The 27293-nt window shown below is 47.8% G+C and overlaps 1 protein-coding gene across 1 annotated transcript in view; it reads right to left on the bottom strand.

Annotated features, from left to right (window-relative positions):
- Positions 1-27051, bottom strand: part of ADAP1 (ArfGAP with dual PH domains 1) — a 143126-nt gene extending 116075 nt beyond the window's left edge. Inside the window, exon 1 of the mRNA XM_038762678.1 lies at positions 26880-27051. Coding sequence (XP_038618606.1) covers positions 26880-26964 — 85 coding nt within the window. The 5' untranslated portion in view covers positions 26965-27051. The remainder of the gene's footprint in view (positions 1-26879) is intronic.
- Positions 27052-27293: the final 242 nt, after the last annotated feature.

Here is a 27293-nt window from a genome sequence, read left to right as displayed (position 1 = left end):
TGAGGTAAGGTAGGAGGAGGCAAGGTGAATGGGTGCTTTAAAGTTGATAAGGAGTTTCTGTTTGATGTGGAGGTGGATGGGCAATTGCAACCACTGGAAGTTCTTGAGGAGTGGGGATAAACGGCTTGAATGTTTGTGTAGAAAAATGATCTGGAGAGCAGAGTAAAGAATGAACTGGAATGGGGAGACACAGGAGGCAGGGAGGTCAGCAAGAAGGCTTAAAAAGTAATCAAGGTGGGATTAGGATAAATACTTGGATTAGTGCGGCAGCAGTTTGGATGGAGAGGAAAGGGTGGATTTTAGCAATGATCTGAAGGTTGAACTGACAGGATTTAGTGACATATTGAACATGTGGGTTGTATGAGAGAGATGAATAGAGGAAAACACCAAGGTTACGGAATTGTGAGGCAGAAAGGATGGTGATGTTGTCTACAGTGATGGGAAAGTTGGGGGAAGGACAGGGTTTGGGTGGGAAAAGAGTAGTTTTGTTTTGGTCCTGTTTGGGGAAATCCATGACACCCAGGACATCTTCTGGCACATTTCGATCAGTTTTTGGCCCAGACCAGAGCAGACCCAGATCAGGTTGGCCCCAAGGCCCATGACATCAGACCCAATGAGGACAGAGGTGGGTGTGAATTGACTCATCGTTCCCTTATATTATGCTCTGCCCTAAGCACTTCCCTACAGGTTTCAGTCAACTCTGTGCACCACAAACTATCTGAGCCACAATGTGCTTTAGAAAGGCCCAAATGGGACAAGGAAGAAGGTTCTCTGATCCAGCATTAGGGTCTGACCCACTTTCCTGGCTTTCTTCCCTGGATCTCTGAGAACGCTAACAGGAGACTCCATTTGGACTTGGAGTCCCATGTGGCAGTGAGGCCTGGAGGTCGGGAAATGTCACATGGGAGGAGTTTGAGGGGCAGGGAGGAAAAGTCACCCTATCATTCTGGGTCCATCAGTCTCCGCTGTCCACTCAATGTATGTCAGTGCAATCCCCTTCTAGCAAAAAAAAGCTCTGATTTGTTTATTCTAACCCAATAATTATGCAAAGCATTTACACTGCAGTGAGCAGTGATTATTTGTTAGGAGCTGGAGTGCCTGCTATCCCTCTCTTTATACATATTTAATGGGTAGTTTGGATGACAATTGTCACCTCGGAATTAAGGGAACTGTGCAAGGTGGAATAGGTCAGCCGTCCTAATGGGAGTATGCTGTCTCTCCAAATCCTGAGACTAATCCCAAGGGAAACCCCAGGATCAGTGACGTGCCAGGCTTCCTGTCCCCTTAGTTACTCTTTCCCCACTGAGCAGAGTCTCTGAAACTGCCGCCCGAGGACAGAGGATTTGTGGTTCTTGTCCCCCTCCAAAAAGATGCTATTTCCGCCAGAGGAAGCCCGCAGCCAGGACTGCGGTGTGGCGATCCCAACACAAAGAGCTCTGGAGTCACCACACCCGCACTTGTAATGGGAGGCTTGCTGCAATTTCAACTGAGCCACAGAGGGATCTGCTGTCGGGAGTTAAGCTCGCCATCTCTTCTTCTGCTTCCACGCACTTCAATTTCAAAACTCACTAGCACTCCTGCTTCGAGAGATGCCTAGCCCAAAGCCACAGGATGAGATGACAGAACCCGATTCAGCTCACTCGACTACAGTGGGAGAAAATTGGGTCTGAGGATATCCAGGCCCAGGGCTTCCCCACCTTACGCCTGGCACCTGCCTTCCACTCGTTTTCTCTCTAGTTCTTCCGCTCAGGATGTGGAAGGGCAGGGAGAGGGCTCTTAATTAGAGTTCTGGAAAAGTTTGGTGGAGGAGGTGAGTGAAGGATCGGTTTGGGATTATCTGTGGATTTTGTTTCTCCATCTGTTCTGTCCTATAGTTGTAGAAAATCAGAAGCTGGCTAGGGGACTGGGCTACTCGGAGGAAATGTGGACATCTGCCTGGTGGCCCAGGAGCCAGTCCAAAATCCTCTGCAGGGAGCAAGGGCTGGGGGAAGAAGAACAAAGGTGTGGGGGCCAGCTAGGGAACCCAGTCTCAACATCTAACGTCACCTTCCAGGGGTGGAACATGTCCCATCACCAATCCTAGAAAGTCCCCCCACCCCCCATCCCTCCTACATCACCCCCCAGCCAGGAGCTCTCTGCTCAATCTCTTGGGATTATGGAAATTTGTTCACACTGCTGAGTGGCAGTAGATTTTTCCCATCAATTCATCAATTTACAATATTTACTGAGTTCTTACTCTGTGAGAGCACTGTTTTAAGCACCTGAGAGAGTACACTAGAGGTATTAGACACGATCCCTGCCCTCAAGGAGTTTATAATTCAGCGAGTTAGAAAGACACTAAAATAAACTATAGGTGAAAAAAGGAATCAACTGAGTTTGAAATTCTGTACATAAATGCTGGGGGTAAGGGGTGAGGAAACAAGATGAAAGTTTCTAAATGCATAGCATTGAACTGGGTACTTAGAAGAGTACAAGAGAGGTAGAAGACAGATCTGATCTGGCTGACTGAGTATTTTATGGGTTAGGGACAAAGGGCACCCTATTCCCCGCTACATTGTTCATTTGCTGTCCTTCATTTACACTGGCCCTGAAAGCTGTGTCAACTCCTTTCTCAGTTTAGGTTTACCAGAATGGGAAAAGGATTATTTCCAGCAGAATATTCATTTGGATGAATTTTTTATCTCCTTTCAAACAGGAGCTTCACCAGGATAAAATGACAAGGAGATAAAAGCAAATAAAAAAAAAGGTGACAAGCTCTGCAAATATTAAATATGAATGCACAACCAGGGAAAGCCTTTGTGTGTGCGCACAATGCAGCCAGAATCGGTGTCTCCTGCAGGGGCCTTGTGTTGCACACGCACCCACAGGTAAATTTCACCATTAATGGCATCTTCTTGGAGTACAAAGGACAAATGGATTAATACATATCTGCATGTACAAATATGAATACGATATACAAGTATATCTCACTGCATATATATGATATACAAACCACAGATATAATTATGGTTTTTAATTACTTACTATGTGTCGAACACAGTTCTAAGCACTGGGGTAGGTACAAGTTAATTAGGTGGGACACAAACCCGGTCCCTCATGGGTTCACAGGCTAATTAGGAGGGAGAACACTTAGTTAACCCTCATTTTTCAGGTGAGGAACTGAGGCACAGAGAAGTTAAGTGACTTGCCCAAGGTCATTCAACAACCAATTGGCAGAGGCAGGATTAGAACCCAGGTCCTCTGACTCCCAGCCCATGATCTTTCCAATGCTGCATCTCTCATTCCATCAGTTCCACAGATTTGGAATTCTGTCCACCAACTCTGTCATGCTGCGCTCTTCCAAGTGCTTAGTATATCAATCAATAAATCAATGGTATTTATTGAGTGCTTACTATGTGCAGAGCACTGTTCTATGTGCTTGGGAGAGTACAATACGAGAGAATTAGTATAGTGTTCTGCACCCAGTTAGCATTCAATATCACTGATTGATTAGACCTAAGTACATTTTAACCTGCAGAGACCTCCACTTCTCCACCTACAAGCGTGTCTGATCACAGTGACCACAGCGGGCTGTGAAAATAAGGCCTGGAGAGAAGCCCAAGAGCACTACGCAGGTGCTATTTTTAGCTCCTCAGGAAACAAAGGTGCAACTTTTTCAGATGAAATCAGAGCAAAAACTTTCCACCAAATTATTACCCGAACCTCGGTCAAATAATTCACCTTTCAAAGCAAAGTCCCTTTATCAGATGATCTAATGTTGTCTCAAGCTTCGGTTCTACTAGCTAAGCGTAGACTTGGAACCGCCCATGCCTGGCTCCTGGTTGAACGGGTTCCAGCCCTGCTTGATCACAATTCTGCAATCCTGATCTATCCACTTGGATTTTGGAGTGGGGGGGCTTCAGTTACATCCAGTGAGGTTGAGTCAATTCTGAGTTTGCTGAATGATCGTAGTTTCACAGGGTTGCCATCAAGGCTACAATCACCATTCCAGTTATCAGGGCTTCCGCTCTGTCATTGTTAAAAGTCAAGAGGTGCAGTTCATCTACATGCCAACAGAACCTGTGAACCTAAAGTTAAAAGTGTAATTAAATCATAAGGAGCAAACGCACATACACACACCCCAACTCCCCCAAACACAAATCCAGAGCCTTCAATGGACCCTTATGTCCTGCTACACTGTATTGAATTTGAAAGCAGATTTGAGTCCTTTAGAAAAAACTGTGGGCAAGAAACCACACATACACTGCCATTAAAATCAGAATGATCCTCTATCCAGAGAGTTCCATCTTGGCTTTTTCACTAAAGCCTCAATTCTGAAACTGAGGAATTATAAAGTGTGAGAGACAGGCTATCCGAAGGTGCGGAGGGAGAGGAATCTCCAAATTTGATGGGGGAGGGAGTTTTGGACAAAATGCCTTCCCTGAGTAATGGGAGAGCGACAAGTTCAGCTCGGGAGGAGCCAAGGGGGCAGGCTGAGGTGAGGAGAAGGGATAGGTCATGTGGAAAGACCTAGTGGAGAGCCTTGAATCCAATGATCAGGAGCTTTGGTTTGATGTTAGAGAAATGGGTCACCATCAGAGGTTATTGAGGAGCACAATGATGTGTTCTGAGAAGTGTGTTAAGGAGATTATTCAGGCAACTATAATACTGACTGACGAGGGGAGAGGGCAGAGGAAAGAAGACCAGGAAAGGAGGCTGATGTAACAATGCAGCTGGGAGATGTCAGTAACTTGAAGCAGGGTGGTGGCTGAAGGGGAGAGAGAAAAGGGTGGTTCCAGGAAATACCATGGAGGAAAAACTGGAAGGATTTAGAGACAAATGAAATCCAGTAAGCCTTACCAAATAATTCACAACACCGCAGTTGCATCCACCCAACAGCCTCCTTAGCCCTTATGTATTGTATTCTTTTTTATGGTATTTGTTAAGAGGTTACTATGTGCCAGTGCATAAGCACTGATACAGATACAAATTAATTAGGCTAGACACACTGGCCTCACAGTTTGTTCCAATTTTACAGATGAGGTAACTGAGGCCCAGAGAGGTTAAGTGTCTTGCCCAAGATCACCCAGCAGAGAAATGGTGGAGTCAGGACTAGAACCCAGGTCCTTCTGACTCCCAGGGCCATGCTCTATCCACTAGGCCATGTTGCTTCTCATTCCTAGTCCTATCATCAGCTCCTTTGCATAAAAGTTATATTATATTTGGATTGAAATTTGTATATATTGAACTATTTATCCTGATCTGCTTGAAGTATTTCACTACGTACACTCTTTGTAGCTAATTTATGTGTCCATGTCCTCCCACCAGACTGTGAACTACTTGTTTCTTGTCTTGTTTCTGTTGTACTCTCCCGGGCTCTTAATTCAGTACTTTGGCTTTAAGGCACTCAATCAGCTCTCTCCCTCCTACCTCACTTTGGTCTCTCACTACAGCCCAGCCCTCACGCTTTGCTGCTTTCCAACCAACCTACTCTCTGCACCTTTATCTTATTTACCTTGCTACCCACACCTTGCCCATGTCCTCCCTCTGGCCTGGAACTTCCTTCCCCTTTGCTTCGACAATCCACCTCTATCTCCACGTTTAAAACCTCCTAAAATTACATCTCTTCCAAGAGACCTTCCCTGATTAAGTCCTCATTTTCCCTCCCCATCTTCCCCTCTGTGTTGCCTAAGTACTTGGCTGTGTACCCCTTAAGTACTTTAATATTCACCCCAACCCCACAACACTTATGTATATATCCTTCTACTCTCCTGTTTCCTCTACAAGTAATTTATTTCAACAGCTGTCTTACCCTTTAGACTGTAAGCTCCTTGGGGGCAGGGATCATCTACCAACTCAATTGTATTGTGCTCTCCCAAGTGTTTAGTACAGTGCTCTGCATACCACCGTGGCCTTATGGAAAGAGGCTTGGGAGTGAGAGTTGACTTGTTCCCTGTATTCATCTCCCTCTCCCAGCCCACAACACTTATGTATGCATCTGTAATTTTATTCATTTGTATTAATGTCTGTCTCCCACTCTAGACGGTAAGCTCATGGGGGGCTGGGGGGGATTGTATCTATTATATTGTTATATCGTACTCTCCCAAGCACTTAGTACAGTGTTTTGTACACAGTAAGCGCTCAACAAATACGACTGACTACCCCAGAACTTCGTACAGTGCTTGGCACATAGTAAGCTCTTAACAAATACCATTAAAGAAAAACAGAGAGACTTTAGCATGTTTGAAGGAGATAAGGAAGGAGTCAGAGGTAGAAGAGAGTAGAAAAGAAGGAGAGGAGGGTGGGAATAGACGATCGTTAGAGGAGAGCGGGGATGAGGGCCATGGCCCATGAAAGAGATTCGGATTTTGAAAAGACAGGAGTCCTCCTCTTGAGATAGCTGGAAATGATAAGAATGTAAAAGTGGTAGCCAGAGAGAGTTAATCCTCTCTCTCATTGATTAGGGGTTTGAGAGGGAGGGAAAACTGAAAATTTATTCAATTTCCATCACCTCCCAAGTAGATTAAAGTCAAGAAGAAGTATCAGCAAGCATACATATTTATTCTGATGATTTTGACACCTATCTACATGTTTTGTTGTCTGTCTCCCCCTTCTAGACTGTGAGCCCGTTGTTGCGTAGGGACCGTCTCTATATGTTGCCAACTTGGACTTCCCAAGTGCTTAGTACAGTGCTCTGCACACAGTAAGTGCTCAATAAATATGATTGAATGAACAAATGAATACAAGAACAAATTTTCTCAGCTATAAAAAACAAAAAAAAGGGAAGCCAGTAACTACTCTAGGGTTAAAGATGTAAAATCTCCTCCTCTAATCCCTGCCAGAATTCCAATGAATTTCAAATGGGCCATAATATGACAACCAGTAGTTCATTCCTGAAACTGACAGGCTTTCCACAGGCCTAACAGGCACATGTGCCAACAATCTCCCTGCTCTTGTTTGTCCTACCAACTCCCTGTTCTCTTGTAAATCAGAGCTCCATAATCCTCAACCCATTTCTCCTCCTGAGTTCATTCTCAAGATTACTGAACTAAACTATGTAAATATATATTAGAGTGTAAATTCCTTGAGGGCAGGGCAGTGCCTCTTTTTAATATGCCAAGCACTGTGGGGGCGTATTGTATAAAACAGTCCGATTAAACCAAACTGTGAAATCCTTGAAATAGTTGACACTAACTGGATGCTGAAAAATATGCTTTTGCCTAACAGGATATCTACCAATACCAAGACAGTCTAGATTTCTAACAGTGTCCCCACTCTCCACTTCTAAAACAACTCTCCTTTGGAAATCCTGCCCTTTGTCTTTGTCATAGTTTTCATTTCTGTGACAATAATGACAACAGCTCCAATGAAACGCCCAAGACTTTAGCACAATCCTCAAATTCCAGACCCATGGAATAACATTAAAACACACACAAACACACACACACACACACACACACACACACACACACAGAGTCCTCCACACTCAAAGGTGACATTTTTAATTCCTTGGGAAAATATTAGATGATCAACCTCCAACACAGTTAATCAGACTCTCATTCAGGTGCTGAAAGAGGAGTGCCTTCATTTTCAAAGTTATATCTGTTTATTTTTTTTAATGGTATTTGTCAAGTGCCTACTATGTGCCAGGCATTGAACAAAATGCTGGGGTAGAAATCAGCTAATCAGGTTGGAAACAGTCCATGTTCTACATCGGGCTCATATTTTACAGATAGGTAACTGAGGCACAGAGAATTTAAGTGACTTTCCCCAAAGTTACACAGCAGGGACTGTGAGCCCACTGTTGGGTAGGGACTGTCTCTATATGTTGCCAACTTGTACTTCCCAAGCGCTTAGTACAGTGCTCTGCACACAGTAAGCACTCAATAAATACTATTGATTGATTGGAGCCAAAATTAGAACCCAGATCCTCGGACTCCCAGATCTATGCTCTATCCACTAAGTCACACTGCATTCACATTCTCCTAACTATCCTTCCATTATTTTAGGTCAGTTTGTCTTCCCAGATTAGACCTCAATCTCTTGGAGGGCAGGATCACATCTTGTCTTCCTTCTGCATGTCCTCAAGGTGCCTAATACACTGTGCTGCACAAAGCAGGCATCAATCAACTATATCAATGCTGGAGATTTGGGCAGTTCAGAGATGCTGATTATTTACAGCTAAGGAAAATTGGAGATATGTTCACCTACCCTTGACCAGGCAGAACCCACTCAATTCCCCCAGGCTGGCAGAACCTTTACCTGGACATTTTGAAAACAGCTTTTGGGGAAAAGCACAGAGAAAGGAATGAGAGAAGGATTTATGGAGGGCTCCCTACACTTTCCAAACAAGCAGCATCCCCAATCCATCAGGGTATCTTAAACCAGAGGGTGGTCTTTGGAGCCTTCAAGGATCTGTTATGGCTTGAAGAAATTACTGCAACTTCCCAAAGTGTTTCCAAGCCCCAGATTCAGTAGATTACAGAATATACACCCAAGCACAGAATGCATCTTCTATCAATCAGTGCTATTTATCAAGCCCTTGCTATGCGCAGAGCACTGCACTAAGCATTTGATAATGATACAAAATAATTAGCAAACACATTCCCTGCCCATAATGAGCTTACAGTCTTAGAAGGGAAGAGAGATATTAATATGAATAATTTATCATATATAATTTAAAGATATGTACATAAGAGCTATGCGGCTGGGGTGGGGCAAATATCAAATGTCCAAAGGTCACATATCCAAGGGCACATATAACAAAGAAGGGAAAGCGAGCTGGGGAAGTGGGCTTAATTGGGGAAGGCCTCTTGGAGGAGATGTGACCTTAATAATGTTTTGAAGGTACAGGGAGTAGTGGTTTAGCATATACGGAGGGGGAGGAAGTTCCAGGCTAGGACTAGGATGTGGGAAAGGGGTTAGTGATGAGAGGACAAGTCACTTAACTTCTCTGTGCCTCGGTTACCTCATCTGTAAAATGGGGATTAAGATTTTAAGCCCCATGTGGGACAATCTGATTACCTTGTACCTACCCCGGTGCTTAGAAAGGTGCTTGGCACGTAGTAAGTGCTTAACAAGTATCATCATAATTATTATTATTACAGAAGAGATTGAGGCTCAGTGAGCAAGCTGATGTTAGAGATGCATGATGTGTGGTTGGGCTGTAGAAGGAGTTCAGTGAAGTGAGATAGGATCTCCTCTACCCTCTGTAGAAAGACTATGCTCCTGGGAGTCAGGAAACCTGGGTATGAGTCCCAGGTCCCCCCCTAGACTGCTTTCTGACCTTGGGAAAGTCACAACCTCAGTACCTAAGTTTCTTCATCTAGGAAATGCGGATAAGATAGACTGAGCCCCCTGTGGGATAAGAACTATTTCCAATTTCTTAATAACAACAATAATTGTGGTGCTTGTTAAGCACTTACTATGTGCTAAGCACTGCACTAAGTGCTAGTGTAGGTAAAAGAACATCAAGTCCCACCTGGGGCTCATAGTCTAAGTAGGAGGGAGAAAGATAATATTTTGCAGATGAAGGAACTGAGGCTTAGAAAAGTTAAGTGACTTGACCAGGGTCACACAACAGGTGGGTGGTAGAGCTGGAATTAGAATCCTTGCTGAGAAGCAGCATAGTGTAGTGTGTAGAGCACAGGCCTAGAAATCAGAAAGACCTGGGTTCTAATTATGGATCCCCCCACTTATAAGCACAAATTTATAAGCTGTGTGATCCCCATCCAACTTTCTGAGCGCCTCACACCCCACCTCTCCTCCCTTTCCTCTCTACCCATCTTGATGATCAGATTACTGCTCTCAACTCTACCATCTCTACTCAGCTCAACTCCCTCGCTCCCCTTTCCCTTCGTCGCTCTCGTACCACTAACCCACAGCCCTGGATCACTGCCACTGTCCGCCTCCTTCGCTCTTATGCTCGAGCTGCTGAACGCTGCTGGCAAAAGTCTAAACACCATGCCAACCTCGTTCACTTCAAGTTTTATCCTTTCCTGCCTTAACTCTACCCTCTCCTCTGCCAGATAAAACTATTTCTCCTCCCTTATTGACATCCATGGCCGTCATCCCCGTCAGCTCTTCCATACATTTAACTCCCTTCTCAGGCCCCCTGTTCCTCCCCCTCCTCCTTCCCTCACCCCCAACGTTCTGGCTTCCTACTTCATTAATAAAATTAAATCCATCAGGTCTGAGCTCCCCAAAGTCACTCCTCCCCCTTATCCAACCCCCCGGCTCTCAACCGTCTCTGCTACCCTCCCATCCTTCCCAGCAGTATCCTCAGATGAGATCTCCTCCCTCCTCTCAAGTGCTACTCTGGCCACCTGTGCTTCTGACCCCATTCCCTCTCATCTTATTAAATCACTCACTCCGTCCTTCCTCCCCTCCTTAACTTCCATCTTCAACCACTCACTCTCCACTGGTTCCTTCCCCTCTGCCTTCAAACATGCCCACAGCTCTCCCATCCTAAAAAAACCCTCTCTTGACCCCACCTCACCTTCTAGTTATCGCCCTATCTCCCGCCTACCATTCCTTTCAAAACTCCTTGAACAAGTCGTCTACACACGCTGCCTCAAATTCCTCAATGCCAACTCTCTCCTCAACCCCCTCCAATCTGGCTTCTGTCCCCTACATTCTACTGAAATTGCCCTCTCAAAGGTCACCAATGACCTCCTGCTTGCCAAATCCAACAGCTCCTACTCCATCCTAATCCTCCTCGACCTCTCAGCTGCTTTCGACACTGTGGCCACCCCCTTCTCACGCTATCCAACGTTGGCTTCACAGACTGTGTCCTCTCCTGGTTCTCCTCTTATCTCTCTGGCCGTTCATTCTCAGTCTCTTTGGTGGGCTCCTCCTCCCCCTCCCATCCCTTTACTGTAGGGGTTCCTCAAGGGTCAGTTCTTGGTCCCCATCTGTTCTCTATCTACACTCACTCCCTTGGTGAACTCACTCACTCCCACGGCTTCAACTATCATCTCTACGCTAATGACACCCAAATCTACATCTCTGCCCCTGCTCTTTCTCCCTCCCTTCAGGCTCGTATCTCCTCCTGCCTTCAAGACATCTCCATCTGGATGTCTGCCCGCCATCTAAAACTCAATATGTCTGAGACTGAACTCCTTATCTTCCATCCCAAACCCTGCCCTCTCCCTGACTTTCCCATCTCTGTTGACGGCACTACCAACCTTCCTGTCTCACAAGCCCGCAACCTTGGTGTCATCCTCGACTGTGCTCTCTCATTCACCCCCACATCCAATCCATCACCAAAACCTGCCGGTCTCACCTCCGCAACATCGCCAAGATCCGCCCTTTCCTCTCCATGCAAACTGCTACCCTGCTGGCTCAATCTCTCATCCTGTCCTGACTGGATTACTGCATCAGCCTCCTCTCCGATCTCCCATCCCCCTGTCTCTCCCCACTTCAATCTATACTTCACGCTGCTGCCCGGATCATCTTTGTGCAGAAACGCTCTGGGCATGTTACTCCCCTCCTCAAAAATCTCCAGTGGCTACCAGTCAACCTATGCATCAGGCAAAAACTCCTCACCCTCGGCTTCAAGGCTTTCCATCACCTCGCCCCCTCCTATCTCACCTCCCTTCTTTCCTTCTACAGCCCACCCCGCACCCTCCGTTCCTCTGCCACTAACCTCCTCGCTGTGCCTCGTTCTCGCCTGTCCCGCCGTCGGCCCCCGGCCCACATCCTCCCCCTGGCCTGGAATGCCCTCCCTCCACACATCCACCAAGCTAGCTCTCTTCCTTCCTTCAAAGCCCTACTGAGAGCTCACCCCCTCCAGGAGGCCTTCCCAGACTGAGCCCCCTCCTTCCTCTCCCTCTTCCCTCTCCCCCCGCCTTACCTCCTTCCCCTCCCCACAACACCTGTATATATGTTTGTACATATTTATTACTCTACTTTACTTGTACATATTTACTATTCTATTTATTTTATTTTGTTAATATGCTTTGTTTTGTTGTCTGTCTCCCCCTTCTAGACTGTGAGCCCGCTGTTGGGTAGGGACCATCTCTATATGTTGCCAACTTGTACTTCCCAAGCGCTTAGTACAGTGCTCTGCACACAGTAAGCGCTCAATAAATGATTGATTGAACTTCCCAAGCACTTAGTACAGTGCTCTGCACACAGTAAACGCTTAATAAATACGACTGAATGAATGAATGAATGAATCCTGGGCAAGTCACTAGATTTTCTTTGCCTCAGTTATCTCATCTGTAAAATAGGGATGAAAACTGTGAGCCCCATGTGGGACATGGACTCCGTCCACCCTAATTAGCCTGTAACTACCCCAACGCTTAGTACAGTGGCTAATGGGTAGTAAGTTCTTTAACAATTAACCATAAAAAAGGTCTTCTGACTCCAAGGCCCATAATCTTCTCATCAGGCTACATAGCTTTGCATAAACTCATATCTAGTCCAGTATTTGACACACAAAGTTAGCACTAAACATATTTGCAGTATTAAAAGGTTTGGTAATGTTTGCCTATCATAAATCACTTTTCTAGGGGATTTTCCTTCTCCCCAACCTGAAAAGAGCTTGGGATTTTCTTTAGTAACTGGCACTCGTGGTCAGTTTGGGTTTCTCTTTTGTGAATGTCATCATTCTTTGTGCACCAATAAACAACCCCCTAACACTAAAATCAAATCTTGGTAAGTGTTACATTTTAGATTGATGCTGGAGTTCCATACTTTAAGTCAGGGAGCTGTACTGTTGAACTTTCTTTCAGCCCTACTTTCTGTCTTTGGGTCATCTGCAAACATTGAAAGGAATAATGGGACCAAAGCAACACTTGTGCAATTATTATTACAAATGAAATCCCTACATTTAAAAAATTTAAGCCCAATTTTTAGCCAAATGAAAAAAGGGGTTCTCTTTAACACCTCAAAATCCCCACTCTTAAGACTTAAGTTTCAACACAAGCAACTGAGACCCTTCTTAGTCAGTCCCAGGAGAGGGAGTCACTGGAAGTCATAGTTTTTATTTCCCTCTGGGCTGCCTTTTCCTTGTCTAGTGACATTGCTTCTGCTGTGATAGTCTACAGAGATAAATCCCTTAAAAGACTGAATCCCATCCACCCCCAACCCCATCTCCAAAGTTGGCTGCTCTAATGATGAACTTGTAAACAAACCAGCTCTTACAATAACAATGCTTTTCCCTTAGACAGCATTCCCTAAGGGTCATTGCCTTCTCTTTTTCTAATGCGGCCTCTCAATTGCAGACCCTACACTCTCCTTCAAGGCTTTGCCTGAAGTAACTCTATTCTGGGCCCAAATAGAACTAGAATCTTCTCTACTTTAAAGGAGTGAAAATTCAGGACCAAAAGGCAGAGGTGTCCTCAGCCAGAAGAGGGATTGGCCTCTGGCTCACGAGCCACACCTGGCTCTTCTTGAAGCCCAGTGTGACTCAGGGGCCTCAGTTGCGTTCTGAGGAAGAGCCACCCTACCGGGGATTCATTCATTCAATCATATTTGAGTGCGTATGTGTGCAGAGCACTGTACTAAGCGTGTGGGAGAGTACAATATAACGTAAGCAGACACATTCCCCACCCACAAAGCGCTTAAATCTAGAGATATAGTGCGGCCCAAACATGGTGGGCAGTGAGCAGGTGGCCGGATAGGAGGACAGATGTAGACAGACAGACACGGGGATTGTCTGAAGTGTTTGGCACCTAGGGTCCCCGTCCCCCATCTTCTCTCTTCCCTCCCTTTCCCTCTGCTCTCCACCCTAAGGTAACCAGCCAATCAATCAATCAATACAGCTGTGCCCCCTGAGGAGTGAGGGCCTCAGGGGCAGAGTGGAGGAAATGGTCTGTTGAAAACTTGTTCAGGTCCAGGCCCCAGGCAGTGTGGACCAACCGGAATTCTTTCTTGGCCACAATGGGCCGCACTTCTAGTCCTTCCTCCCCTCCCTTGCTCTGCTGCCACGGCTGGGGAGAGAGGGACAGACTGAGTCAGTCAGTCAGTCAATCAGTCATATCTACTGAGCACTTACTGTACTAAGAGCTTGGGAGAGGAAAATACAAGAATAAACAGACGCATTCCCTGCCTACAACTAGCTTATGTATAGAGGGGCAGACAGACATTAATGTAAATTACAGATAAGTACATAAGTGCTGTATGGCTGGGAGCAGGGGATGAATAGTCAGGGTGACACAGAAGGGAGTGGGAAAAGAGGAAAGGAAGGCTTAAGTCAGGGAAGGCCTGATTGAGGCAGGAGCTGTTGTGACTGTGGTTGTCACTGCTGGCTCAACACTCTGCCCCTTCCTCCCCTCCCGACCCTGGCCCTGGCTGGGGGGAGACAGGGACAGATAGGGGTTCAGGTAGCCGTTGCTAGAAAGCAGCTGTGGCTTCAGAATGCAGTGTATGGTATTGGTTAAGGTTTTTGCCAACGGGTCCAGCTCGCGGTGATTTCCGCATGGCCCTGCTGCACAGACAGGTTGACGGCCCCTGAGCTAGCCCGGGGTGCAATCTGAATCCGCCTAAGCTCCGGCCGTTCTGCCCAACTAACAATCCTGGCTCCTCCAACAGGGGAGAATCTATCTCCAGGGACTGTTGAAAGGGTCCAGGCCGACACTTGAGACATTTCCCTCAGATCCTTCAACAGTAGAATAATAATAATAATGATGGTATTTGTTAAGCACTTAGGTGCAAAGCACTGTTCTAAGCAAGTAGAAGCATTTCTGCACCTAAAAATGTGTACTAATGGACTGCGGTGGGCAGGGAAAATATCTTCAACTTCCCAAACGCCCAGTACAGGGCACTGCACCCAGTGGGCACTCACTAAATGCTATTATTACTACTGGTTTGACTAACAAACTGGGAGAGGCGGTTCCTCTTCTGCTCAACCTGGATTTTCGTTTGCTGTGAAATGTGTCTAGACCCTCTGAGGGGAGTGGGGTGCGGGGGGAGAGACGTTCTTGTGATGCTCTCTGGGGTATATGGTGGTGACCGATGCTTGTGTTGGAGCAGTTGAAACCTGAGCCCTATTCAAAACACCCAAAAAGGAAACTGGTGGCTGCTATTTACAGAGACTGCATGATAGCCCAGGGGGATGAAGTGACTTTGTGGCTTAATAAATAAATATGTGCGAGAGAGGAAATTCTTGTAGCACAAGATGATCATTTAGCTTTCGACTATTTTTACCTCTAATAGCTTCAGGCTCCTAAAATGTTTTTCAACCGAGGATCTGAAAAAAGACTTGGAAAGCCATGATCAATTTAGCCAGGATCCCCATGCCAACATCCACCTGTATTTCACCAGTGGGAAAACAGATTCAGAGAAGCTGAGAAGCAAGGCAGACTAGTGGGTAGAGCACAGGCCTGAGAGTCAGAAGGACCAGGGTTCTAATCGCAGCTCCTCCACTTGTCTGCTGTGTGACCTTGGGCAAATCACTTCAATTCTCTGTGCCTCAGATCCCTCATCTGTGAAATGGGGGTTAAGGTTGTGAGCCCCATGTGGGACATAGATTAAGTCTAACCTGATTATTTTGTATCTATCCCAGCGCTTAGTACAGTGCCTGGCTCATAGTAACTGCTTAAAAACTACAATTACAAAAACGCAAGCAATTTGTCCCAGTAGATTGTAAACTTCTCCACCAGATTGGAAGCCTGTCTTCTAATTCTATTGTGCTCTCCCAGGTGCTTAGTACAGAGCTCTCTCCACTAAAGGTACTCAACAAATACAACTGATTGCTTGTGAAAAATTATACTTCAAATTCAAGAATCCAGCCCAATAAAAACCTCAATGCTTACTCCTTTTCTCCACTTCTAACACTCAGTTTCCCTATTCTGTCCAAAGGGCTCCAAGTCCTGAGCTGGGGCCCAGTTGGGGCATTTCTGATCACCCCCAAAGTGAGAGGAGGAGTGGGAGAAGAGGCTCATTGATAAGGCTGGAAGTAAGATAGAATAGCGCTTAGAACAGTGCCCAGTGCTTAGAATAGTGCTTTGCACATAGTAAATGCTTAATAAATGCCATTTAAAAACAAACAAACAAAAAAAACAGGCCAGAACTTGTCTCCACTGTAACAAAATCCTGGAATCACCAATCTGGTTACAATCACTGTGGGACTGGTCATTGGGCTCTGGGCAGGGCTGCGTGTCCCTACACTGGACTAGGTTCCTGCAGGTCTCTGGAGCAGCCAGTGACACAACCAGGAAGGGTCTTAAGGACATGCTGCCTCCCAGCAGAAAACTGGGAGTCAACTGCTGAGGACAGACCAGCATGGCACACTGCCATAAAGAAGGAAGTGGCTCTCTTTGAACAGGATTTTTGCACGGAAAGAGAGACGAGGAGGAGGCCCCGAAGAGAAGACAGTCCCAGGCGCAACAAACATTAAACACAACAACGCAACAAGGGACAACCTTTTTGTTTGCCCGATATGGCCAGAACTGTGGATCCCAGATTGGTCTCTTCAGCCACACACACTCATAAGTTATCTTCAGCGTCAGTGCTATCATCTTCAAATACGCAGGTCAATTGTCCATATGGAAGGGCAATGTGTGTGTGCTGGGGAGGTTGTGCAGCCACGAGTAAAAGCCCAAAGAGCACAGCTCACTCTACAAATTCCCCCCAATCCCAACTATAGGGTTGAACGATGAACTCTGATTCATTCATCTCCAGCTCTCCTGCCCTGAGAGGTAATTCACACAACCCCAAAAGATAGTTTGTGACACTAGCGCTGGAAGGGAGCAGGAACTGGCCCACGACTCCGGGTGAGGCAGTGACATCCACACTCTCCCCAACTCCTGCCAAAAGCCGACAACCCACCATGGCAGTTGCCAACCCTTCCCCACCCCCGGAAGCCCACTAGCCACCATCGTTTCAGTGACATTATTTTTCCTTTCAGTCCTGGGGGAAACCATCACTTCCAGAAGGGAGCAACACTCCACTAGACCCTCTGTGGTGTCCAGGCAAGTGGAGGGCGTGTTCCAGAGATCTTGGGTCGGGGTGGGTCTAAAGCTCTCACCCAGTGGCTCCGGAGCTAAGAGCTGTAGACCGAGGCCTCCCCCGACTGGATCATTCCCCCTGATGTTTCAACTGGCCATGTTGGAAGGAAGCGCCCCACCATCAGATCCTGGGAAGTGACAGGATGTTTCCCCGCCTCTGGCGTGGCCCAGGCGGCAGGGTGAACAGGGTGCAGAACCGGCTTTTAATTGACTGATTAGGGGTTGCCTCAAGGAGAGGTGGCAAGGGAGGGGAGGTCACGCTCCTAAGTTGCACCCCATATCCGGATGCCAGTCAAGGTCACCCCACTCTGAGTCCCCACCCATTTCTCGGCAGGCCTGCAGGAGATGGAGCATAATCTCCACCTCCCCCAACTTCCATTCCACCACTCCCCACAAACCCAATAACAGGCAGCTCCCGAGCTAGAAATGGAGGGCTTCAAGGGGTTGAGCACACCACCATTCATTCATTCGTAATTACTGAGCTCGTACTGCGTGCAGAGCACTGTACTAAGCGTTTGGAGAGCGAAGCAGCATGGCTTAGTGGAAAGAGCACAGGCTTGGAAGTCAGAGGATGTAGGTTCTAAACCCAGCTCCGCCATTTATCTGCTGTGTGACCTTGGGTAACCACTTAACTTCTCTGTGCCTCAGTTACCTCATCTGTAAAATGGGGATTAAGATTGTGAGTCCCAAGTGGGACAACCTGATTACCTTGTAACTACCCCCAACGCTTAGAACAGTGCTTGGTACCTAGTAAGCACTTACATACCACAATTATTATTATTACAATGTAACAATAAATGGACATTCCCTGCCCACAACGAGCTTACGGTCTAGAGGTGGAGACAGACATTAATAAGAATAAATTGCAGATATGTACATAAGTAGGGTGGGGCTGGGAGGGGGGGGATGAATAAACGGAGCAGGTCAAGGAAACACAGAAGAGAGTGGGAGAAAAGCAAAGGAGGGCTAGGCCAGGGAAGGCTTCTTGGAGGAGATGTGCCTTCAAAAAGACTTTGAAGTGGGAAGAGTCATTGTCTGCCAGATATGAGGAGGGAGGGTGCTCCAGGCCAGAGGCAGGACGTGGGTGAGAGGTTGGCCGTGAGATAGATGAGATCGAGGCAAGGTCAAATTATGTCTGATGACCCGTAGCCCAAAGTGGTACACCCCGCAACCTCCATACTGGCCCTGCTGCAAGTAGATATTTCAACCGTTAAATGCTTCAGTAATACACACCATGACCCACGGGAGTCCGGGAATTGGGAGACCAGGGTTTTAGTCTTACTCCACCACTTGCCTGCTATGTGACTTTTTTAAAATCTCTTTTTGCTTCCATTTCCTCATCTGTAAAATAGGGATAAAATAGCTGTCTTCCCTCCCTCTTATTGGGTGAGTTCCATGTGGAACAGTCCTGAGACCCACTGCCAGTCCCCGGTAAGGCCATCACGTGTAGGGCAGTGGGGATCTAAGAGAACCCATTTTTCCCTCAGTGCTGAGTGCTAATGGTCCCAATCAATTAGAATTTTAATGACAAACACAGGTGCCACTGGAGGAAGACACTAGCCCTCTGAGTTGTCCCCAAGGAGACTGAAAGCCTGCCAGACCTATCACCTGTTGACACTTGTGCACCTAAACAAAGAAACAAAAATTGGAAATCACCCTCTCAGTTCTCCAACCACCTTGAGGGACAAGTAGTGTGTCTGCAACCTTGACAAGAAAGGCAGTGTTACAACAACACCTACCTACTCAATTTCATGTCTCTCTTCTGGGTGCTCATGTCCTCTACAGTGTTTGGTTCAAACCACTGGCCCGGATTTTGCCAATTTCCAGGAGGAAACTTGGACTAGGGGAGGGAAAGTAGATAGGCCAAGGTTACACTGCAAACTGTGGGAGCGATGCTGGGATTAGACTTTCCAAACCACCCAACAATCACTCCAGCCAGCTGCCCCAATCTCTGTGACCCAGGATGGGCAGGGGAAGGTTTAAGTACACAGTAAATGCCATTCTGGGTCAAACCAATGGTCTTTCAACCACTCTCACCTTCCAAAATGACTGGAATGTCTACATTGACCAGAGCATTGAAGTTGGGAAAAAAAAATCAATAGCATTTACTGAAAACCTTATTCAGAAACTGTATGTCATGGCCCTTGCCCTTAAGGAATTCCAGATCTAAGAGGGAAGACCATAAAGAAACAATAGTTTCAACCTGAAAATTCTAATTTCACCCACTAATCATGTGAAAGAAAGAAATGCAAAGGGCAAAGCCCCCCTCACCCCTGTCATCCTAGGCCCTCAGTGTGGCACAGTGGACCCACCCCTTCCATCGTTCGGTGAATATTTACTCCAACATTCCCAATTGTATCAAGTGTGTCTCATCCAACCTCCACTTCCCAAAATAATTATGACATTTGTTAAGCACTTTCTATGTGCCAAACACTGTCCTGAGTACCGGGGTCGATACAAGTTAAGCAAATCAGACTCAGCCCCTGTTCCACACAGAGCTCGCAGTCTAAGCTAGAGGGAGAACAGATATTAAATACCCGTTTTAAAGATGATGAAATTGAGGCACAGAGAGGTTAAGTGAAGTGCCCCGGGTCACACAGCAATCAACAGTATTTATTGAGCATTTACTGTGTGCAGAGCACTGCACTAAGCACTAAGGAGAGAACAATACAGAATGGCGGAGCAACCCAGGTCCTCTGATTCCCACGCCCGTGCTCTTTCCACCAGGCGACCCTGCTTCTTGTGGCTTCCTGCCATGTCACACTGCTCTGCTCGGGTGAAGGGGAAGGGGAGTTCCAAGCTCTCAGAGCCCATGTGAAGCCTTGCCCCCACAGCAAGGCTCCTGCAGTGTTCCTCTAGACTGTAAGCTCGTTGTGGGCAAGGAATGGGTCTATTGTTATATTGTATTCTCCCTAGCACTGAGCACAGTGCTCTGCACACAGTAAGCGCTCAATAAATATGATTGACTGATGTCCCACCCCAATATCCTGCCCAGGACTCTACTCTGGCACTGACACCAAAATGTGGGCAGGGAACATTGTCTATTCCATTGTCTATTGTCAAACATTGTCTATACAGGGGAAACAGCGTGGCTTGGCGGAAAGAGCACGGGCTTTGGAGTCAGAGGTCATCAGTTCAAATTCCGACTCCGCCACTTGTCCGCTGTGTGACTTTGGGCAAGTCACTTAACTTCTCTGTGCCTCAGTTACCTCATCTGTAAAATGGGGATTAAGACTGTGAGCCCCACGTGGGACAACCTGATCACCTTGTAAACTCCCTAGTGCTTGGAACAGTGCTTTGCACATAGTAAGCGCTTAATAAATGCCATTATCATTATTATTATTATTATCCACTTTGTTGTACCATATTATGCCAAGCACTTAGAGTGCTCAGTACCCGATAACTGCTCAATAGATGCCACTGACTGAATATCTGGAGGAACTGTGGGATCCTTGATTTCCAACATAAGGCATGTCCCTTATATACATCTCCAACTTTCTCCCCACTCTTAAAACCTCACGATGGATTCTGTTACCCATGAATTTAACCCACCCCTTCTTGAACCCAGACTGCAGAATTAATTCGATCAGCCTCACACCTGCTGTGTAAAGAAGAGCTTTCCTTTGTTCAGCCTGAATACCCTGCCTTCAATCTTCAACGGGTGTTATGGGATTTTTTTCGGTGAACAGCATTTCTTTGCTTGCCCTATCCACATCCTTCTTAATACTCCTTCCTCTGCCATATAACTCACCATCAGCTTAGAGCTGTTCATAGGGGGAAGAGGCATTAAACCAAAGAAAAGCAGATATGCCAACTTCTTTGTCATCTTAGTAACTAGGAAAGAGCTGGGTGACGGGTGCAGAGAGGCCTGAGAGAAGCAGGAAAGAGTTTGGTCCTGGGAGACAGAAGACCTAGGTTCTAATCCCGGCTGTGCCACTTGCCTACTGGGTGACCTTGGGCAAGCCTCGACTTCCGTGTTTCCGTTCCTCATCTGTAACAATGGGGATAAGATACCTGTTCACCCTCCCCTTTAGACTGTGAGACCCATGTTGGACAGGATCAGTGTCTAATTGGTTTATATTGTACCTATCCAAGCTCTCAATACAATACTTAACGTCTGTCTCCCCGTCTAGACTGTACGCTCATTAATGGACAGGAAATGTGTCTGCTAATTTTGTTGTATTGCACTTTCCCAAGCACATAGTACAGTGCTCTGCCATAGTAATCATGCAATAAATATGAATATTTGATTGAGAACTTGCCATATATACTGATTATATGGAATGCATATGGCAAATACCAACATTATTATTAAAGTGGCAGCTATTAGAGGGGAAGTTAGTTCAACTAAAGAACAAGGAAACCTATTCCTGCTTGTGCTGGAGACAAGGATAAAGGCAGCCAGATACACCCTAGAACGTGGACAGCAGTTGTGACTAGACGCATCTGTAAAGCAGATTTCACCAGCATAGGACGGCCAGCTCTGGAATTCCACGCGCCCCACCATCCACAAGCACATATCTTTACATGGGAGAGTAAGGGTGCCAGTAGGTCTCCGAGATTCCTGGGACAGGCTTCTGGGTCACACATTCGGAGACCATCTAAGTGGCTGGAATTTCATTTTTTAGCAGTCAGTAGCCCTGGAGGGATTTCTGGACCCGACATATCCGAGTACCACGCCTATCCCACCCCCTGTTCTGCCTCTGGTGAACAGATGGGTAAAAGAGCTTTAGCAGGCACTTGAAAGTCAAAAACGACTAAACCTGAAGCCAGCCCTGGCTTGCTGCTGGCAACAATGGAAAGGTTTTGCTCGACTCCCATCCTCCGCTGACTAGCTCTCCCCTTTGGCTCTCTCTCCGGGACACAAGAGATACATTTCCTGCCTCTGTCCCGCTCAATGAACACAGAAAGCATGATGCTGGCCAAACCTCAGCACCAGCAGAGAGAACTGAGGATGAAGTTTGGTTGGATGAGAGGCAGGCCCAAAGCCCCAGCTGAATCAACACAAACACACACACACACGATCCGGTCAAATCAAAGAGAACATAGACACTGAATGAACAGTATGGCTGAAATCCTAAATTGATGGGCCACCCAAATAAAGGCTACCCCAAAAATGCTTGCTTCTCTGATTCAAGAAACAGATTATTAACATGGCATTTTATTTCTTGGGGAAGTGGGGAGTATATTGTCTTCAAGCAAAAATCCTAAGCCAGAGGAAAAAGCTGTTTTCTTGAATACATTCCTGTTAGAGAATAAAATTGAGGTGACTGCATAACGTGTCTCTCTTCCCCCTCCCTCCCGCTGCACAGGGCAGCGGCAGCAGCATGTTTCTGAGCCTGCAATCAGATGGAAGCACGGCCAGCTACCGCCCATTATCAGATTCATTTTCTCCACGGAAACAGCCTTGCATCCGAACATGCCAGGTGCACGATTAGCAGGGAATGTTACATTTGACAGGATGCCACGTATTCGAAGAGAAAGACACGAGCCATTACTCAAACCATAATTCAATATCAAGGCTGGGATAATGGGCAGGAAGCGATCCAGGACTTCCCTCTTCAGTCAGTCTAGTCTCAGAACCCCTCGGCTCCTTACTACCGGCCCCAAGGCCTTCACATAGCAACTCTGGTGGCTGATTCACTCTTCTCTGGTGAAACCCACCTACTCTGCACATGTGGCTCCAATGTGCAATCCCTACATCCGATTTAGACCAGTTTTATTTTTAAATAAGCACAATGCAGAATCCCAGGGGGCCTCATAGAAGGGGGAATCATGTTATTAGTGCCTCGAGGAAGGGTAAGGAGTGGATGTATCAGTGAGAGGAGAAGGCTCCACTATGAGTGGGGTTCCCTCAGGGGGGACGGCAAGAGGATGACAAGAGGGATAGGGAGGAAAGGAAGAAACTGGGTAGGAGCAGGAAGAAAGTGAGCAAGAGTGAGAGTCCAGTTACGGAAGCAGGAAAGGGGTCATTCATTCCCAAGGATGCGCACTGGCCCTCATGTCATGAGAGTAACCCAGTTTATGGATAAGCCAGTGTCACAGGACTCAATCTGTTCCCAGGTCGGAGGGATGGCTGTGGAGGCTGAAGTTGGCATCACAAGCAAAAATCATGGAACAGGATTTCTAACTTCAATCTCTTTTCCCCCTTATCTCGCTGCTCTATTACAACCCAGCCCACACACTTCACTCTTCTAATGCCAATCTACTCACTGTACCTCTATCTCATCTATCTCTCCGCCAACTTCTCGCCCACAACCTGAGACTTGGAACACTCTCCCCCTTCGTATCTGGTAATTACTTTCCCATCCTTCAAAGTCTTATAGAAGGCACATCTCCTCCAAGAGGCCTTCCCTAAGCCCTCATTTCATCTTCTCCCATTCCTTTCTACGTCACACTTGCAACTGGATTTGTCCCCTCTATTCCGCCTTCCCTCAGCCTCAAAGCACTTATGTACATATCCATAATTTATAACAATAATAACAATGATTGACATTGTCTATCTCCCCTTTTAGATCGAAAACTTCTTGTGGTCAGGGAGTGTGTCTACCACCTCTGGTATACTGTACTCTTCAAAATGCTTAGTACAGTGCTCTGCAGACAGTGAGCACTCAATAAATACAATTGATTGATTGATATGGGGGCTACCCTGGATGTAGGGAGAGGTGGGACCTAAAGCAACAAGGCCACTTTGGGTGATTTCGGAAGGAGAACGCTGCTTTTCGTAAAAGCCATAGGTTTATCTCCTTTATATTGAGAAAAAAAAAACCACGGCAAGCCCAGTTGGAGAGTTCGAGGAAGAGTATTGTGTATTTGCTTGGAAAAGTGTACTGGTTGCCTATTCCCCCTCTCTCAATTTGGAACCTCTCACAAGGTTCCTTAAGCAAATTGGTTGACAAGGAAAAGCAACTAGGGAAAAACTGTTGTAGGAGAACTGAGTGATTTTTTTGCCAGCAAGCTACCAGCTATTGCTGCCAATCTTTATGAACTGAGCTATCCAGTTCTCAAAAGACACCTCCAAAATCTACCTTCTTCCCTCACTTTGCACTCCAACAAATATCACTTGCTGGTTGCCATTTGTTAGCCCCGCTGGGTTACTTGGCTTTCTTCTGGTGGAATGACTATGACTCACTTTATTCCTCAACTACAGTGTGGACAGTGGAGGGGTGGGGAAGGAAGGTGAAGAGCAGGGAGCTGGGGGACAGCGATTCGAGGTCAACCCGGGCCCCTCAGTTGGTTGCTGGGACCCGTTTGGCAGCTGAGGGCTGGTTCCTCCAGCACCCCCTATTTGGGGTCTCAGAGGCTTTAGAAGAACAATCCAGCTGGGTCCAGCTTCCCTTCTCCTACCCCCCTCCGCCCACATTTGATTTCAAGCTCCCCAGAGGGCAAGGATTGCGTCCTCTCCCTCCACTGTACTCCCCCCAAGCACTTAGTACAGTGCTCTGTCTCAATGAATCCTCTTGATCTGTCCTAGGGAAGGTCGAAGCAGGTTGTTGATCGAGACACTTGCTGCCGGCCACTACCGCCACGGCCATCATCAGATCCCTGATCGTTTCTGGGACTGGAAGTCTCAGAAGCTCTCAGACTCCACTCTCTTCCTTTTGCCCTGCAATCTCAGTTGCAGCAGGGCACTCGAGCCTCTCTGATGAAGGCTTTGGGATGCTCAGCACTAGAATAGGAGACGTCCTAAATGAGTATACTTCAATGCTCAAACTAGCTGCCAATGCATTACTGTAATTGCTGGACCTCACACTTGGATGGTGCCGGGTGCGGGAGGAAGTCTGGAAAAATGCTGTCTGGAAACGGCGGAAATCTGTTCGCCAAGACTTTCCCACCTACACCTATGTGGCTGTTTCCAATTTTCTTGATGGTAGTCATGAAGTGCTTACTTTGTGCTAAGCACTGTACTAAGCACTGGCATTGACAAGATTGGTTCGATAGGAAGGTGGAGCTCTACTCCTCCTACCAAACCTTCGACTTGGCATCCCGGGGTGCAATTCACACATACCAAGAAAACACGCATTGGTGGTGTAGCTTTGGAAGGCCCCCTCAAAACTACCTTGAGGCGGCACGGTGGGCAATTCCACTCTGCCAACTCTGCCTCTCTGGCTTTCAGGCCGAGACGCGCATCCCGACCCAAGCAGGGCCTTGATCGCTCCCGGGGGTGGCGGGGAGGGGTAGACCAGAGACCTCAGAGAGTGAGGAGGGGCCTCGAATAAAGATAGAAAGGTCTCAGCTATGGGTCTCTAGACTCGGGGCGGGTGGCGTTTCTAAAAACTCTGTAGACAGAGCAAAGTCTGGAGAGGCTCGGCAGGCCCAGGAACAACAGCCACGAAGAACCCGGGCTCGGAGGGCAGTGCCAGAGAGTGGGCAGGAGGGTGCAGGGCGAGGGGGAAGGGCCAGTGTGCCACAGCCCGGCTTCTCCCAGCCCCCGGCCCCAGCCGCTGGAAGTGGGAAGCAGCATGGCGTATTGGACAGAGCACGTGCCTGGATATCAGAAGATCATCGGTTCTAATCCTGGATCTGCCACTTGTCCGTTGCGTGGCCTTGGGCAAGACGCGACTTCCCTGTGCCTCACTTACCTCATCTGTAAGATGGGGATGAGGACTGAGCCCTACGTGGAGCGTGGACTGTGTCCAACCTGATTGGCTTGTATCCACCCTAGCACTTAGTACAGTCCCTGACACGTAGTGAGTTAAATACCATAATTAGTATTATAATTATGAATTGTTGTTGGAGAAGCAGCATGGCATAGTGGAAGAGCACAAGCCTGGGAGTCAGAAGGTCAGGGGTTCTAATCCTGACCCCGACACATCTGCTGCGTGACCTTGGGCAAGTCACTTTACTTCTCTGGGCCTGTTACCTCATCTGCAAAATGGGGATTGAGACTGTGAGCCCCACGTGGGACAACCTGATTACCTTGTAGCTACCCCAGAATTTAGAACAGTGCTTGCCACACAGTAAGCACTTAAATACCAGCGTTATTATTATTATTACAGTGCTTTGCGCATAGTAAGCAGCTAACAAATGCCATAATAATTAGTATTAATATCTGGCTCACCGCTTTGCTCAACCCAGCCCCGCTGGGCACCTGGTCCCCCGTTTCTCCCTGGGTCCGAGACCCCCAAACTCACACCCACTGCCCCCCAGTTGGTGTCCGGGGGCCGGCCCCGGGGTGGACAGGGCAGGGTCCCCTTTCCCCTGGTCCGGTCCTGCCCGCCTCACCGCGATTTCCTCTTTCTTGTGGGGCCGCAGTTTTGCAATGGGCCGAAGGGGCGAGCGAGGAAGGAGAGGGGAGGGGGAGGATGAGGACCGGCAGGAAAAGGGAGCCCGGGGAATCCCGTCGGGAAGGGGGAAGACCCCTCCGGCAGCAGGGAGGAGGAGGGGACCAAATCCCAGAAATCCCCTCCACCTGGCAGGGACGGAAACCAGGGATGCCCGCGCTCTGCACACCCAAGGCGCTCAGTAAATAGCATCGATGGACCGTCCTGTGAAGCCCAGGCCCCCCCAACCGGTTAGCTCGCTTGTAGTGGAGACCAAGGCGGGAGATGGAGAGAGATGTGGGTGAAAGAGATTCACTCAATCGCATTTATCGAGCGCTTCCTGTGTGCAGAGCACTGTACTAAGCGCTTAATGCTTAGTACATTCAGCATGAGGATGCCAGGGGGGTCGCGCCGCTCCCTCCTCTCCCCCAAGGGCCCGGCTCCGATGGGGCGAGATGGAAGGGCGGGGCGGGGGTCTCCCTCCCAACCGGCAGGACGGATAATCCTAGTAATGACGGTATTGGCTAAGCACTTCCTAGGTGCCAAGCACCGGTCTAAGCGCTGCTTGGGGGCCGGAGGAGACTCCCGCCCCACCCTACTGCCAAATGCCCGTGCCCGGCCGCTCGCTCCCTCCCTCCCTCCCTCCCTCCGTCCCCGTCCCCCGCTCCGCCGTCCGTCTTACTGGGCGCTCCGCAGTCGGCGCACAGCTGGTTGCCAGCTCTGTGCAGCAGGTCCTGCAAAGCCTTCTTGGTCTTCTCTTTCGCCATGGGTGATGCGGGAGCTCCGGCCGCTCGGGCTTTCTCCTCCTCTGTCCCTCCACCTCCTCCTTTCTTTCCCTTCCCTTCCTCCTTCTCCTCCTCTTCCCCCCTCCTCCCCCTTCCCCCCTCCTTCTCCTCTTCCCTCCCTCCTCCTCCTCCTCCTCCTTTCTTTCCCTTCCTCCTCCTCTTTCCCTTCCTCCTCCTCTTCTTCTATTTCCCTTCCTCCTCCTTCTCCCTTTCTTCTCCTCGTCCTCCTCCTCCTCCCTTTCTTCTCCTCTTCCCCTCCTCCTCCTCCTCCTCCCTTTCTTCTCCTCTTCCCCTCCTCCTCCTCCCTTTCT

Source organism: Tachyglossus aculeatus, chromosome 21 (genome assembly GCF_015852505.1).
Source record: "Tachyglossus aculeatus isolate mTacAcu1 chromosome 21, mTacAcu1.pri, whole genome shotgun sequence".
Taxonomy (NCBI): domain Eukaryota; kingdom Metazoa; phylum Chordata; class Mammalia; order Monotremata; family Tachyglossidae; genus Tachyglossus; species Tachyglossus aculeatus.
Note: the sequence above shows the minus strand (reverse complement) of the source record. Positions and strands in the feature narration are given on the sequence as shown.